The following is a 17,215-nucleotide window of genomic DNA, read 5'->3' on the forward strand; positions in this document are numbered from 1 at the left end:
TTGGAGTTCTGGCAGGTAAGACACATCCACTCTCCTCATGTTGAGCACCCTGATATGAACAATCCTCTCTGTGATCATCTGCTAAATGTGATTTTTCACTCAGTTATGTTGGTGGCTGTTTAGCTCTGGGAGCATTGATGCTACTTCACTTTCTCGTTGTGCAGCTGGTCTTCCAGATATGTCCATGTCAGCTTTGGTGAGGGACCAAATTGAAGGAATCACACCTCTGGCTATCTCAATGATACCACCTGAGCAGTTTAGTGTAAGTCTTAAATGACTATTATTACTAGTTTACTGTACACTGACCTGACTTCCACAAAACAAGTCTATGGAGTTCTATTCAGCTTTTGTTCTGGGACCCGAAATGTCTTGTTATCTATGTTGGTGTGTTCATCTTGACAATTCGTGCCTCCCCTCATTTGGCTCATGTCACCTTCTGCAGGTGGTGTTTAACCCGAACCAGATCAGCATGTTCTCCTATGAGCAGGCTGTGGCAGTAACAGCTGAACAGGAAGCAGCCCTGTCAGGTAACCAGTGGAAAGCCCTGGGTATTGTGCTGTCACCCTGGGAGGACAGGCCTGCCGACTTCAGAGGTAAACCACTGCAACTTGGATCATTAAAAAAATAAATTAAAAAGCCCATTGATAAATTAGAAACATGTACTTAAAGGCCCATTCCGTTGGTTCTGGCGAGAAATAAATGTGCACAAAGTGTTTATTATTGGCACTGAGTGAATGCGCCTTGACGTCACTTAAAAATGGCGACCAGGGGCGTTTCTCTCCGACCAGCCGTTCAGAAGATACATGGAAAACCGCAGTTTCGAAGTGGATAGCATCTCCCGCCACAGCTAGAGGATGTGACGTCTCGCGCGTTCACGTCGAGCTTGTCTCTTGTCTAGACGCTAACAGGAAATGGCTGAAGTAGCTTTTAACGTTACGCTCGTCGCTAGCTGCTAGCTAAAGGAAACAACAAACACAGACTCCAGAAAAAGTCCAGACTAAATAAATAAATATTTATCTAATGAAGCCCGTCTGGCCAGACAGCAGCAATGTGACCGACATCGGGGGGGAAACTAGAGTCAGGACTGTGTTTTCGGTTCATGAAGGGAACTTGCTGCTTGTAGCTACTGTAATGTGGTTTTGACCAGATAACGTTAGCTGCTTGCTAATGGATTTTCAAGATTTTTACTGTCACTCCGTAGTACAAGTATCTGACCACCTGGTCAGAAACTCTGCTAACATTACCGTCTTGTGTGAAGTAATGCAACCCTAACGTTAGTACCGTTATGCTTATGGTCATGGAACATTATTGTTTGACTGCATTTAGCTGCGGTGGTGAGTCGTTAGCTTCATGCGGGGGTCACCCCTATGTTCCCACAGCCCAATGTTCCCACAGCCCTATGTTCCCACATTTCTAAGATTTCAGCCCTATGTTCCCACAGCCCTATGTTCCCACATTTCTTAGATTTTTTTTTCTTCCAAAATAAGGCCCTGTGTTCCCACATTTCCCAACAATAGTCTTGTTGCACAACCACACCAGTCTCAAAGTTTTGTGTGCCTTTGATCATGCAAGAATACACATGATCATGAAAAAATACACAATATGACTAGCACTAGTTAGCAATTCATCCATATCAGATTTGGCCCCAGCCCCCTAAACTACAAGAAGTGGTTTGCACTAGTTCTCATAATGTTCCCACGTTTACTAAGATTTACTTACTCTTTGTCTGTGTGCATTTTAATTTTTAATTTTATTTTATTGTATTAATGAAGAATCAAAAAGGCATTCACAATCCAACTTACACAATGCATCACTACGAATGACTGAGTAAGGTCAAAGAGACAAAAAACCACAAAAAATAACAAAACACAATGTGATCTAAACGTTTCGATGCAGAATGTTCCAATTTGCACCAAATTTGGTGAAGGCGTGTTGCGTGGAACACTTTTTTGTTGATCACGATCCGTCCATAGTTGTTTCTATTGCGACAGTTTGAAAAACCAAATGCACTATTTCGTAAATACTACAGCACGGATTTTCACGATATTTGGTGGAGAGGTGTAGTTCCGACGACCCCCTTATATTTTGATCGTAATTCGCGGCCATGCCCCATTGGTGCTGAGTGGTCCACAGTGTTTGCTCAGATGGCTGCTATTCATGGAAGCTTGATCCCTGGAAACCGTGGAGGAAAGGTTTTAGTTGTTCAGAATTTCTGTTTCCACCGTCATGAAACGAGAGGAGAAAAGATCCATTGGCGTTGCTGGCGCCAGAAATATAAATCTTGAAATAGTCTTCAAAGGACAGCACTTGCAGATTGCCTGTTCCTGGCACAAAAATGTTGAGTGAACTGCATAAATAGTGCAATAAAGGTTGAGTTAACTGCATAAATAGTGCAATATTTTTATTTATTTAAATAAATAAAAAATTAATCTTATTTTGATTGTTTGCTAGTAGCCCTGGCTTGTGGACATGTGCTGTTCTCTGGCATAATTTTGACACGTCCTTTGCTAAACTTAGCTCCTTAAGGCCAAAATACACCGAACATGTATGTCGCGCAAAAAAACGCGCCGCGCCTTTTAGATTCAATTATATTTAATGTAAAGTCTCACACCGGCCGTGGCTTGTCAGCATGCAACGCGCAGCACACGCGCTGCTCTATGTTACGCCACTGTTCTATTTTCAACGCGTTGCTGCTCTATAAAATAGTCAAGAAAGGGCTGTGGGAACATAGGGCTGTGGGAACATAGGCACGCTCCCCTTGATGCTAACTAATAGATTTAGCTATATTTATAGAAATTACCACCAGCCCCACTAATAACGTTACTGTCTTGTGTTGATAATGAATGAATCTAACAGTCGGAAATATGCCTAACGTTAGCCTACTGTCTGTTATGCTTACGGTACATTGTTTGACGGTACCGTACACACAGGGGGAGCAGGCTATTTCCTGGCTTGTGCAAACATGAGTATCCACTTCCCGCAGCCAGCAGGCTCTGACTGCAGTGGGACTGCACATACTAGTAGCATTAGCTTGATGCTAATCGCGGCTAACTAATATTCATTTACATTTATAGAAATTACCACCAGCCCCACTAATAACGTTACCGTCTTGTGTGGATAATGAATTTAACAGTCCTAAATATGCCTAACGTTACTGTTATGCTTATGAAACATTGTTTGATTGTTCAGTTTGGTCAACTCCAGGCATTACCATACATACAGGGGGAGAAGGCTATTTCCTGGCTTTTGCTAACATGAGTATCGACTTGCCCGCAGTCAACGCAAGCCAAAACACGACCAAACATGCCACAATAACGTCCCCTAATTCATCCAGAATCCTTCCTGGGCATCTCGAGGCTGATCTGACCGATAAATTGTCCAGGTTGCCGTTTTCAAGTGACTTTTATGAGTTAACGTTACAAAGCAACGAACAGCTCTGCTGTTGCCAGGCAACTGCTTGTGCGCGTGCGAGTATGGTGCCCGCGCGTCAGCTCGTTCACACGCTGCCTGCAGTTACACTAACGGCCACCGGCGTCAGTAATAGTGAGTTTTGACGGATTGGGCCTTTAAGTTCACAAAAATCACATCATTTGTATGATCTTGGGACAATCCACCAAAATGGGTAAACATGAACAAACCTCTCTCAAAGCTCAAAACATTCACTTAAATCGCATGATTTGACAGTGGCTTTTCTTTATTTGTAAGACGTTTATTTAAACTCTGTTAGGGAAATGTTCTTTGATTTTTCGAGCGCCTTCATTACATTACATTACATTACATTACGTCATTTGGCAGACGCTTTTATCCAAAGCGACTTACAATAACACATTTTTTGTCAGCAATAGAGCAATCAACTATGGAGCACAGTCTATGACAACTACAACTTCTGAAGGAACAGTGGTACAAGTTTAGGTTAGTGGTACAAGGTTGGTTATTTTTTTTATTTTTTTAAGAAAGAGAGAGAACGAAGTTAGATCAAGAAGGGCCCAGATGGAGCCTGAACAACACTATCCAGCCACACATTCTAGCAAATAAACTGATTCAATATAAATTGCATAATTCAACCATCGCCTGGTGCATGAGATATCTTGTGCCTCGACCTCAGTTTGTTAGGCTGGACGACACTGTATCAGATATCATCTGGACAAAAACTGGAGCCCCTCAAGGAACAGTTTTAGCTCCTTTTTTCTTTATTCTTTATACTGCGGACTGCAGACATAGTGAGGCCATGTGTCATATGCAGAAATTCTCTGATGACACTGCTCTTATTGGTCTCATCAACAAAGGTGACGATCGGGCCTATAAAAAGGAGATTGATTTATTTGTTTCCTGGTGCGATGACAATTTTTTACTGCTCAATGTTGAAAAGACCAAAGAGCTAGTTATTGATTTTGGGAGGAAGAAGGCAGAAGTCTCCCCTGTCATTATTAAAGGGCTGGAGGTAGAAATAGTCCAGTCTTATAAGTATCTCGGTGTCCACCTGGACAGTAAGCTGGACTGGAAGAAGAACACAGATTCTGTGTTCAAGAAGGCCCAGTCTGGACTTTTCCACTTGAGGAAGCTTAGATCATTTGACATCAGCAGGTCACTTCTTCATGTGTTCTACCAAGGTATCCTAGCTAGTGTCCTTTTCTATGCTGTGCTCTGCTGGGGGGGCAGCCTCACTGTCATGGACAAAAATAGGATAAACAAAATGATTAAAAAGGCAGGCTCAGTGATTGGCCTTCCCCCTGATTCTTTGGAGATGATTATAGCCAAGAGAACAAGGAGAAAATTGAATTCTATTCTTTCTTATGAAGGCCATCCTTTGTTTAATGTATTTAATGCCCTGCGCAGTTCGTTTAGTAATAGGCTTTTGATGCCTCGGTGCTCTACTGAGCGATTTAGAAGATCTTTTGTTCCTGCTTCTGTAAAATTCTTTAATGAACACTGCTAGCCTTGCTTTGTGAGGCTCTCTCTCTCCACTGTATTATTGTTATTGTGCTGTATGTTACTGTTTCTTGTTTGTATCTGTTCTCGCTCTGGTGGCAAACCATGTTTCCCCTCGGGGATTAAGAATAAACACCATACCATACCAAAAGAGGCCTGAAACACAACATGTAGCTAACAGCTCTGAACACATGTAGCTAACAGCTCTGAAACACAACATGTAGCTAACAAACATGTAGCTAACAGCTCTGAAACACAACATGTAGCTAACAGCTCTGAACCACAACATGTAGCTAACAGCTCTGAAACACAACATGTAGCTAACAGCTCTGAAACACAACGTGTAGCTAACAGCTCTGAAACACAACATGTAGCTAACAGCTCTGAAACACAACATGTAGCTAACAGCTCTGAAACACAACATGTACCCAGAATTGCTGGAATCAGGTGTTGCCACACTTACAAAGCAGCTCCTCCCATTCAGTCTTAATGGAGCAACAGAAACTAAGTGTGACGGCATCATCTAAACTGGAACTCTGTTTACTTTGCCTTTTGTTTGTGACACGCCCAAATACAGTGTGACCAATGGGCATTCTATTTTCCAGTTCTATTGGTTTGACCCCTGTGTGTGTGTGTGTGTGTGTGTGTGTGTGTGTGTGTGTGTGTGTGTGTGTAGGGAGAGACTCATCGGGGCTGGCACTGAGCCCCAGTCCTCTGTGTCTCATGCTGATGCTGCTGCCCTGCCCCACCATGCCCTGATCTGCCCCCATCCACCCTGGCTCATGACCTCACTCACCCCTGGCAGACGACCTCGCTCACCCCTGGCAGACGACCTCGCTCACCCCTGGCAGATGACCTCACTCACCCCTGGCAGATGACCTCGCTCACCCCTGGCAGATGACCTCGCTCACCCCTGGCTCATGACCTCACTCACCCCTGGCAGATGACCTCGCTCACCCCTGGCAGATGACCTCGCTCACCCCTGGCTCATGACCTCGCTCACCCCTGGCTCATGACCTCGCTCACCCCTGGCAGATGACCTCACTCACCCCTGGCAGATGACCTCGCTCACCCCCACTCACCCCTGGCAGATGACCTCGCTCACCCCCACTCACCCCTGGCAGACGACCTCGCTCACCCCTGGCTCATGACCTCACTCACCCCTGGCAGATGACCTCACTCACCCCTGGCAGATGACCTCGCTCACCCCTGGCAGACGACCTCGCTCACCCCTGGCAGATGACCTCGCTCACCCCTGGCAGACGACCTCACTCACCCCTGGCAGACGACCTCGCTCACCCCTGGCAGACGACCTCACTCACCCCTGGCTCACGACCTTGTTTAACCCTGGCAGATGAGCTCACTCCTGCTCCAGCAGGAGAAACCTCTTCCACCGTGAAGATGATCTCATCTGTCTGTGCAATACGGTATCTCTCTGAAATGAGCAGCACTTCACCATTTCTGTTTGCTTATGAGTTTTGTCATTTATTTGTGTAACTATCTCTTTGACATATCAGCAAACCGCACTGAAGAAACCAAAGGAATATTATGTAATTTAAGAGATTAAAAAATATAGATTTGCACAGTATATCATATAAACACCCGCTGTAGAATGAGTATCCTTACACATGAACCTGAATGAAACCCAGCTGTACCGATGTAGCCTTCTCAGGGATGCAATGCCATACCCAGAACAGCAACTAAAATACTTTAAAGATTTAAAAAGAGTTATTATGAGCAACTCCTTATGCAATACTATGTTGTGCGAACCTGAAAAATCTATTTTTTTAGAAATGACAAAACGTCTGCTATAACATAGCTATAACATTTGGTACATTTATATCTATCCTAAATTATCTTGTTTAAGTAGCCTTCATAAAGCTTAATAACAACTGATTCACTTGGACTTGTCTATTCATAGTATTCCCATGATGTCACATGCATTTCCGACCAATATGGCACTTTACACTACACACAGCTCATTGGCTGTGTGGTTAATCACCTGTTAATTGATTACAAGCAGACCAAGATGTCTGTGTGGTGATGTCACAGAATACTATCAATAAACCACTGGTCTACTTGTTGCTGTGAGTTTTGTATTGTTGTGCTAACATTCTGGTATGATAAACATGGACCTGGAACCATTCTGCCTATGTTTGAATCTGGTTTTCTATTTTGACACTTATGAGCACTCAGTGCAGACTCAGAGTAGTTAACTGTTTTAATACATGTCAGTTCGTGAATATATTAGTTAATCATTAGATAGTTGCTGATTAGTCGGTCAATTCCTGAATAGAGTGGTTAATGATTAGTAAATGTGAAAATAATATTAATAATTGAAAACAAAATATTCAAAAAAGACTTGAAAGGTTTTAGTGTCCGTACCGGGATTCAAACCACAAACCTTTGGGTTGGAAGGCATGGTCTTTCACCACTGGACTACAGCCCAGCTCAAACACACAGCACATGCAGCAAGTCAAATAGATGTGGTTAAGATCAGGGTTTTCTTAACCACGACCACCATATCAATTGGGTTAGGGTATGGTCGTGGTTAAGAAAACCCTGATCTTAACCACATCTATTTGACTTGCTGCATGTGCTGTGTGTTTGAGCTGGGCTGTAGTCCAGTGGTGAAAGACCATGCCTTCCAACCCAAAGGTTTGTGGTTTGAATCCCGGTACGGACACTAAAACCTTTTCAAGTCTTTCATTGGGAAAGCCATAACAAAACTGCCTAGAGATCCATTGTAAGTTACCTAGCTGATGGTCTAGGGGTTAAGGCGATCACCTTAACAGCCGCATTGTATGCGGAGAAGTGCAGGTTTGATTCCTGCAGGGGATTTGAAGTCGTCTCCCCACCCCTCCCTCCTCCCCACCCCTCCCTCCTCCCCCCCCTCCCTCCTCCCCCCCCCTCCCTCCTCCTCTCCCCACCCCTCCCTCCCCCCCCCCATCTCCCACCCCTCCTCCCCATCCCCTACTCCCTCCTCCCCATCCCTCCCTCCTCCCCCCCCCCCCCCCCCTCCCTCCCTCCTCTGCCATCTCCCGGCCTCCTTCCTTCACCGTGTTCTCACTCAACCACTCTACCATCTCTGCAGGGACTGTGCCTGCTCCCCTCTCTCTGCAGGCTCAGTCCCTGCGGAGATGGTAGAGTGGTTGAGTGCGAACAGGGTGAGAGGAAGGAAGCCGGGAGATACATAGATAGATGGCAGAGGAGGGGATTTTGTTGGAGACGGGAGGAGGAGATGGGGGGGGAAAAATGGTGGTGGACAGGTTGGTGAGGGAGACAGGAGGGAGTGAAGGGAGGAGGTTGGGGGGGAGGTGCCTCTCTTGCTATTCTCTACGCAGGTGCAACCTCCTGCATTGTCTTTGTCCTCTCTGTCCTCTCCTCCCTCATGTCCTCTCTCTAGCCTCCCTACCTCCTGTCTGTCCTCTCTCTCTCTCCTCCTGTCCTCTCCTGCCTCCTCTCTCTAGCTCCCTACCTCCTGTCTGTCCTCTCCTCCCTCCTGTCCTCTCCTGCCTCCTCTCTCTAGCCTCCCTACCTCCTGTCTGTCCTCTCCTCCCTCCTGTCCTCTCCTGCCTCCTCTCTCTAGCTCCCTACCTCCTGTCTGTCCTCTCTCTAGCCTCCCTCCTGCCTCTGTCCTCTCTCTAGCCTCCCTACCTCCTCTCCCTCCTCTGCCATCTATCTCCCCGCCTCCTTCCTCTCACCCTGTTCACTCTACCATCGCTGCAGGGATTGCGCCTGCAGAGGAGAGGTCCTCCGCCTTAACCCCTACAGCCTGGGTAACTTACAATGGATCTCTAGGCAGTTTTGTTATGGCTTTCCCCACAAAGGTTTTATTGTACTTTATAAATTCAACAGATCACTATTCAAAACTTGACAAGACAAAACTGAACTAAACCAGTAGGCTAAGCCCCTGCAAATGGGTCCAGTTACAGTATGTAGGCAGCAGTCCTGGTGCCTTCCCCTGTCAGAAGCAGGGACATGAATCCCCCATTGAAGGATGCAGCCCCTCCTATGCAGAGACAAACATAATTAGTTTTCAATTAACCACACAATACAACAAGAGTCCCCTTCAACACAACTATTATTACCGGTACATTGACTTTCCCATACATCAAACCTAATCATTTATAATGACTCCAAGTAGTTTAACCCCTCAAAAATTGGTTTTACAGATTTTCACAATTGTTTAAACACATTAGACACAATGTGCACAACCTGAAACTGAACATGCAAAGGCATAATTCTACTGATAAAGCATTCATATAGTGTTTTCCATTCTGCACACCAGTGTTCAATGGGTGCTTAGAAATGTCTACTCATATGATGTATGTGTTTGTCATTTGAAAAGAAAATACCATTTAGTGAACAGTTAACACCGTTTTGAGGGCAAAGTGTGCTTTTGCAAGAGAAGTGTAGGATTTTGCATTTTGTGTGTGAGTTTTGAGATGGGTAGTGAGGTAGTCTATTCATAGTGTTTTCCATTCTGCACACCAGTGTTCAATGGGTGCTTAGAAATGTCTACTCATATGATGTATGTGTTTGTCATTTGAAAAGAAAATACCATTTAGTGAACAGTTAACACCGTTTTGAGGGCAAAGTGTGCTTTTGCAAGAGAAGTGTAGGATTTAGCATTTTGTGTGTGAGTTTTGAGATGGGTAGTGAGGTAGTCTATTCATAGTGTTTTCCATTCTGCACACCAGTGTTCAATGGGTGCTTAGAAATGTCTACTCATATGATGTATGTGTTTGTCATGTGAACAGTTAACACCGTTTTGAGGGCAAAGTGTGCTTTTGCAAGAGAAGTGTAGGATTTTGCATTTTGTGTGTGAGTTTTGAGATGGGTAGTGAGGTAGTCTATCAGGAAATGTGTTTAAGCAATTGTGAAAAACTGTAATCAATTAACCCCCCCCCCCCTACTCAACCACACTTGGCATGTTCCACTGCTCCCCGTCTACAAGTGAGGTTGGACCCATCTGCCTCCGTTTCGCCTCCTCAGTCCAGACCAGGACACTGAGAACTGAGAAGAGGTGAGAAAACACACGTTTTGCACAATGTTTCCCAATAAAGTCATTAGCTAATAAAATGTCTCTGTGTTGTTATTTAAATAGTTTATGATAATGAGTTGATAGTTGATGATAATGTATGAATGCTACTCTTGAAGATGACAATTTTGACATTTTATCATTGTGTACGTTTAACACAGAGGTTCTCAAATGTTTTTCAGCCAAGGAGCCCTTACAAGATAGAAAATATACCTCATTCTGATTTGTGATTTTGGGCTAAGCTTAATTGTTTCCACGGTAACGTGCTTGACTTTTAAATTGATAGGTTTGTTAGATTAGAATGTAATCCATGAACCATTTTAGATTTAAAGCATACAATATTTTCGTGGAGCCACCTCTCATCTTTTGCTAAGCCCACTGCTAAAGTTCCACAGCCTTTGTTTAGCAGAAAAAAACATTTGGGACTTTGCTAGACAATCAATATGTCACAGAACCATATTCGCGGCTTTTATTTTGAAATAGCTCTGCCGTTAGTGGACCAATCGACACCAAACCACCTCTCATCTTTTGCTAAGCGCACTGCTAAGGTTGCACAGCCTTTGTTTAGCAGAAAAAAACATTTGGGACTTTGCTAGACAATCAATATGTCACAGAACCATATTTGCGGCTTTTATTTTGAAATAGCTCTGCCGTTAGTCAAGCGATCGACACCAAACCACCTCTCATCTTTTGCTAAGCCCACTGCTAAAGTTCCACAGCCTTTGTTTAGCAGAAAAAAACATTTGGGACTTTGCTAGACAATCAATATGTCACAGAACCATATTCGCTATGACCATCCACATGTCCGAAATTCAGTGCCAGACTACATCTGGTTCATAGCAGCACACACGCCAAATTTGAGGTCAATCGGGCAAACGGTCTTCAGAATAAACTGCTTTTTGTGTTGCCAGTAGGTGGCGCTGTGACTAGACTGTGGAGAAACAGAATGGCCATAACAGTTGTATTTCTACTCTTTTATTTGTATTTCTACTCTTTTATTTTTTTAGGAAATACAACCGTTGTTACAAAGGTGAAACTACGGATATTGCTCTTTGACGACGGTCCCTAGATATTCAGCTTGCCGCACGCACTCAGAAGGATATTCAGAGTCGTTCCTCGGCAATTGCGCGATAACCGCTGCGGTTGGGGAGTTGATCAAAGCTGTGAAATGTCGGCCTCGCGTATCTGTACAAAATAAGACTAATCTGGAATTAATTGGTGCCGTTTTCATGAAGCTATTACAGTTAGAAACGGGTAAAACAGGCGAATATCGAATATAAAACCAATTTCACCCCGGTCTCTTAATATTGGATTTTAGTGCTTAGAGTCACTGCCTCACCTGGACGCTATTCAAACAAAACGTGAATTTTTCCATTAAAAAAATAGCATAAAATACAAGAAGCACTCATGTGCAGTCGCAACAAAATCCCATTACTTTCCCTACGGGTTCAAGGATTTGACTAATTCCATGACTTTTAAAGTGCCTGGAAAACAAAGATTTTGAAATGCCATGATTTTTTTCAGGTTTCCAGGAAACCCTAACGTTTCACTAACCGTACTCAAAAAACCATGCATACAACATAAACAAAAATGACAACAGGCAGAACATTTGGATTTAAAGTCTAGTTAACCAGCTAACAGTAGCTAGCTATTAGTACTCTCAGGCGTTAGGCCTGTCGACCGAGTTTGACTTGACGTTATTCCTCTTTCAACTTACCTTCGATGACAAGAAAATGACTGATAAAATGATGATCATGACAGCTTTTGCCATAATGGTAACATTCGTTTTTTTACCGATTCGCGCAGCATCAACAATAATCCACGTTTATGACACGCAAAATCGTTTACTGCGTGGATGCCTACAAACATGGACGCTAGAAGGCTACCGCTGTGCATGCTTCGATCAAGCACAAATCAACTATATGGGAATCGAAATGGCAACTAAGTTGTTTCATAACACAAAGTGAAACATTTGTGAAAAAGTAACTGCTTACTTATCACCGTGTGTGTCTCTTTGTGCGCCGCCATGTTGATTGTGACGTCAGAGTGTTGCTGCCCAAGTTTCCCACTCGGAATTCCGTCTTGAATTGCACTTCTCCCTGTCGTAGGTCTTGTTTCAAAATTCCAAGTGCAAAGGAATGCACGGTTACCCACTGCTTTCTGTTTCACGTAGCCTGGATGGAAAAACCTTGCTCCGACTCCGAGTTTTCCGGCTATGGGCGGAAGACCGTGCTGTGCTCCAGGAAAAATATTCCGCTCAATTTTGTGTTCCGTTTAGAAAACATGGGCGACGCGAGTAAGATGCCAAACCACAATTATATCGTCTGGTGACGTCGCGGTCAAGACGATGTTTGCTGGGTAACGTTAGCTAAAAAAAAAAAACTTCGTTTGGTATGGCCATGCTTCTTATTTTTTCTCTAAATCGTAGCGACTGCCTACTGTTGCATTTCTGTGGGGGAACGAAAACACTGCAGCACAGGCCACCGGAAGACGGGGGCGGGTCTTCTTCTGACTTCCTGCCTCAGTAACGCATCTCCCCCATGGGCTCCGCATGGGCTCTCCTCTGTCAAAGGAGAGATCAGGTACGCTACGCAGGACAGAGCGGCCATGCCTCGAACTGGTTTCCGCCATATCTATGGTTTCCGCAACTGCTTCCGCATGACCTAAAGTGTGTCACATGGAAATATCAACCAATGAGCTGTTAGAATTTTGTTACAACGCAGAGGGGAGTAGCTAGTTACAAAACAAGCCGTGTGGCGCTTGGCGCGAGGTTTCTTGTTGTGGGAGTGCACTGCTAGTGTTTGCTTGGCGTGGACAGGCTGCAGGCGTTGGCAACTTTTTACTTTATTTATGTATTTTCGTTGGTAACTTAGCATTGTCCTGAAATGGCGACAGAAGTTATGAAACGAGCCATAGTGAAGATACAATTACTAAAGGTAAGGTTATCGAGTCTGAGCGTTTCTCACTCATACTGAAGCGCCCGGCTAGCGGGGTAGCCAACAAGCTACCAGTTTAATCAGCAGCATTTTGCAGTACTGTATTTAAATGCTGCTACATGTAATGAAAACTAAGCTTAAGCTTAAGTAGGGACACTCTGGAGTTAACGTGACGCCACTTACTGTACTTACTGACTGCTGTAGGCTACAGTAAGTACAGTGGCGTCATGTTATGGGGCTAGAGTTAACGTTACTCCTGCTGTTTTACTGGGGGTCGGAGCTCGCTCTCTTAACGCCAAACTCAATGCCAAAACCTGTCCGTTTACTGTTGTCTTGCTTGTCACTAAGACAAGTGCTATACGAGGGATCAGCCGAGCAGTATTTTGGTAAACAAACCGCGTCACTGGGTGGCAACGGCAATGGAACCTAGTTCCATTAGCGCCAAGTGGCGCGAGGCGTGAGTGTCTGACTCTAGCCCTGGTGTGACAGCCTAAGTTTATTTATTTGTTGGACAGGCACAGTGGAGATTAAAAGATGGTAAAAAAGCAAAGAAGGGTAGTTTTCATCCGCCGGAGACTTCAGTGTTTCATTGTGGAGTTGTTGAATATGCGGACAGAAGTGCACAACAGCTGCTGCAGGAAGTAAACAACAATCACACGCACAGTAAACAACAATCACACGCACGCATATTGTATGGAGACAGGATAGTGGAGCGACCAGTTAGGCTGTCACACCGGCTAACTTTGTTTACTAGTAGGGAAATATGCATATTTGTAAATTGAAACAGAATCTGATAGATTCCTTTGCTATCGATTTAGCAGTTACTCTCCCTTCAGGTGTCATCCTGTATTATCCACAGATTTTTCACCTGCCTGTTGATCTTTTGTCGTTTATCATCCTCATTTCTATAATTGATCATTTGGTCGAAATCTGTGATGTCTGTGGTAGTCTGCGTCATGTCCGTTGTTGTAGAACTCATTAGCAAAACAACTGTACATCAACTTGTGAATTTCTTCCTATTGAAATGTTGCAATTGCAAGTGTGAGACACTGTGTGTGTGTGTGTGTGTGTGTGTGTGTGTGTGTCTGGGGGGGGGTTACACATTTTGTCGACATTTGTCGACTACAATACTTGGTGACAGATGTGCCAGGGACCTACGGTTTTAAGATATCAGTATGTTTTAATGAGAAAATTCATACGTACTCATCTCTCCTTATCCAGATTCATCTGCAGCCTGCCAGCTCGTCTGACAGCGAGGGCAGTAACGCTGGCGGAGGCAGCGAGGAGGAGGAGGAGCAAGAAGCTGTGGTGCCTCAGAAAGCTGACTCGGCAAGCGAGGTGGATTCTGATTCCGGAAGTGAAGACAGAGGAAAGGGAGGAGCAGTGAAGCGGAAGCTGCCCCCTGCTAAGGTAACTGTAGTCTTTTAATTTCAGACAGTGTTTAACAGCCATCCACTGACAAGGATATCTCTTAACTCATTGAGTGCCAAGGACGAGTATGTTCGTCAATTCAAATACTAACGTAGAGTGCCAAGGACGAGTATGTTCGTCAATTGCGTTTTTTGACGGTGGGACGTGGATCAAAGCCTCTTACATCTCCTATAAAAATATGGGAGCTATTGAATGTGTATAACCTATTTTACAGACCCATTAGGTGGCGACAGTGCTCTCCAGATTAGAGAAAGTTGAGGGAAAAAAAGCAGAAAAAGCCCCGTGATGAAAGAGAAACCGATGCATGAGCCAGAGCGGCACAGATTGCTCTGGCTGCCTGGAGCCAACGTTAGCTGCGAACAGCAGTCAATCCGCTCCCACTAATGTCTCTGTCTCTGCTGCATAGCTTCTCCACACGATTAGCCGCCAGAAAATAAAACCAAAGCCAAACCATTCTCATGAGAATGGTTTGGCTTTTCAGTGTCGCGCTGGGAGCCGGCGCACAAGGCTGAGCGCTCCGAAAATAGACTGGGTGCAGCGCACTTTGAAACGCGCAGCAGAAAGCCTATAATCGGACGCAGCTTCATCCCAGCTCACAACCGAAACCCTAGAAACGCAGACGAACGCGAGCCCCATCCAGACTCCCCCGACGAGCGGCCGCCATCTGAACGTGGATCCGTGAGGCAGCAGAGCCTGCCATAGCAGGAGGCAGAGACTCGCCTGACACACGCAGCAGCCAGCACAGCGAGCAGAGCCACCAGAGACACTCCCACGGAGGAGGAGTTTGGAGTTGAGGGGGGTGTGGGTGCTGTTTATTGAAGGAAATTACTGTTCAGATGTTTCAGGTCAGAAAATATTAGTTTCAGAGTCAGTGATTTGCTTGAAATGCTTCATTTCACAAAAGGCTTAATATCTCAGCTTCTAGATGGAAATGCCTGTTTTTGCTGTTTTTGACCTATCTTCTCCGGCTGATAACTAAAGAACGAAAAATGATATCAATAAACTTTTTTTTGCTGCTGATACAATAGAGTCTCATCGTTCTTTGTGCGTGTTCGGTGTTTACATAGTAATATCACACAATATTCTGTGGGCCTCGAGAAATCGCTGAAAACGCTCTGAAACTCTGGCACTGGGAGCGTCCGTTCTCCAAAAGTGGCTGGCACTCAATGAGTTAAGATCACTTTATGTTTTGTGACTGAATACTTTGCTAAACAGAAAATCTGAAATATAATTTAGCAGTAATACACAAGAGGGAATTCTTTAGCATAATTATGGGTACAACAGGGCACAAAATAGCACAAAATATACACACAATAAGCACAAAATATAGCTGAGTACCATCAGCAAAACTGAAGTTCACATAATAGTAATAATAACCCATAATTGCTTGATAGAGATGATGACAGTAGTTGGCATAGAAACCAAAAAGCATCAAGAGCTGTACTTAATAGGAATGATCAACATGGCTGGACTCATTAGATTGCTGACTGAAACAACCTGTTGTATAATGAATCCTACTCCATTTTGTACAGATTGCATGATGCAAAATAACTATGTTGGTGCAGTTGACAATGTGTCATTTAATCAAATCCCATTTTAGCGGGCCCCTCCCCCCAAAAAGGCCCAGGCCTCATCCAGTGACAGAGATGGAGAGGAGAGCGGATCTGAACCAGAACCCTCCCCTTCAGAGTCTGAGTCTGACAAGAACAGTGACCAGGTCCACACACACACACACACACACACACACACACACACAGGCACAATGGGGGCTTTGAAACTAAGCAGACCACAAATTAATATCATCTTGTGTGTTGTTTTTTGTTGTTGCTTTCCCCAATAGGACTTCATACCAGGGAAGACATCTGATGGAAAGCGTCCGAAGAAAGCAGTAGGCAGGGGGAAGAAGAAGGTGAATGATTAGGGTCAATCATCTCCAAGGGAACATGAGTTTTGAAGCGTAAATGCGAGCCCTAGAAGTAAAAAGCTCATGCTAAGCTAATCCAGAACTACCGTACACACAGTGTCGCATAGGCTTCCCCGTCACATCACCACTCAACCTGGAGTGTTGTTGATGTGTGTGCTGCTGTGCACTAATTACCCCGGGCTGAACCAGGTGAGGGAAAGACAATTTCCGTGTTCGTCCTTTGAAGTGATGACGCTATTGACGTATAATATCCCCGTCAACTCAACAGTGTACTCTCATTAAGCCGTTTGCTAGCTAGCCGCCCTTTTAACGGCACGTAAAAGCTGCAAAACTCATAAAAGTGGTCCTCATGTGTGAAGATTATCCCGCTGAACACTGGTTCGCGTTTGATTAAGCTTGCGTTGCCCAGAGACCTTATTTGAAGCATCGCGCCAAAAACCCATTCAAAAATCCCATAGGCGAAAACAGTGAAGAACCCGGAAGTGTTAGCATCGATGTTTTCCGGACTCCAGTATGTTTTAATGAGAAAATTCATACGTACTCATCTCTCCTTATCCAGATTCATCTGCAGCCTGCCAGCTCGTCTGACAGCGAGGGCAGTAACACTGGCGGAGGCAGCGAGGAGGAGGAGGAGCAAGAAGCTGTGGTGCCTCAGAAAGCTGACTCGGCAAGCGAGGTGGATTCTGATTCCGGAAGTGAAGACAGAGGAAAGGGAGGAGCAGTGAAGCGGAAGCTGCCCCCTGCTAAGGTAACTGTAGTCTTTTAATTTCAGACAGTGTTTAACAGCCATCCACTGACAAGGATATCTCTTAACTCATTGAGTGCCAGCCACTTTTGGAAAACGGATGCTCCCAGTGCCAGCCCTTTCAGAGCGTTTTCAGTGATTTCTCGAGGCCCACAGAATATTGTGTGATATTACTATGTAAACACCGAACACGCCCAAAGAACGAT

At 44.6% G+C, this 17,215-nt stretch overlaps 1 protein-coding gene and 1 long non-coding RNA gene across 2 annotated transcripts in view; both read left to right on the plus strand.

Annotated features, from left to right (window-relative positions):
• The first annotated feature begins 171 nt into the window (after positions 1 to 171).
• LOC310772564 lies at positions 172 to 5,771 on the plus strand. The gene is made up of 3 exons (XR_014552505.1): positions 172 to 262; positions 443 to 593; positions 5,606 to 5,771. It is a non-coding gene; the product is annotated as an uncharacterized lncRNA (long non-coding RNA).
• A 7,087-nt stretch (positions 5,772 to 12,858) lies between these two features.
• The window catches only part of LOC310772562 (uncharacterized protein), a gene marked incomplete at both ends in the record, with an annotated part of 30,878 nt that continues 26,521 nt past the window's right edge, over positions 12,859 to 17,215 (plus strand). Inside the window, 4 exons of the mRNA XM_083664657.1 lie at positions 12,859 to 12,909; positions 15,941 to 16,057; positions 16,181 to 16,249; positions 16,824 to 17,012. Of these exons, the coding sequence (XP_083520783.1) occupies positions 12,859 to 12,909; positions 15,941 to 16,057; positions 16,181 to 16,249; positions 16,824 to 17,012 (426 nt within the window). The remainder of the gene's footprint in view (positions 12,910 to 15,940; positions 16,058 to 16,180; positions 16,250 to 16,823; positions 17,013 to 17,215) is intronic.

Source organism: Poromitra crassiceps (genome assembly GCF_964638095.1).
Source record: "Poromitra crassiceps genome assembly, contig: HAP1_SCAFFOLD_127, whole genome shotgun sequence".
Taxonomy (NCBI): domain Eukaryota; kingdom Metazoa; phylum Chordata; class Actinopteri; order Beryciformes; family Melamphaidae; genus Poromitra; species Poromitra crassiceps.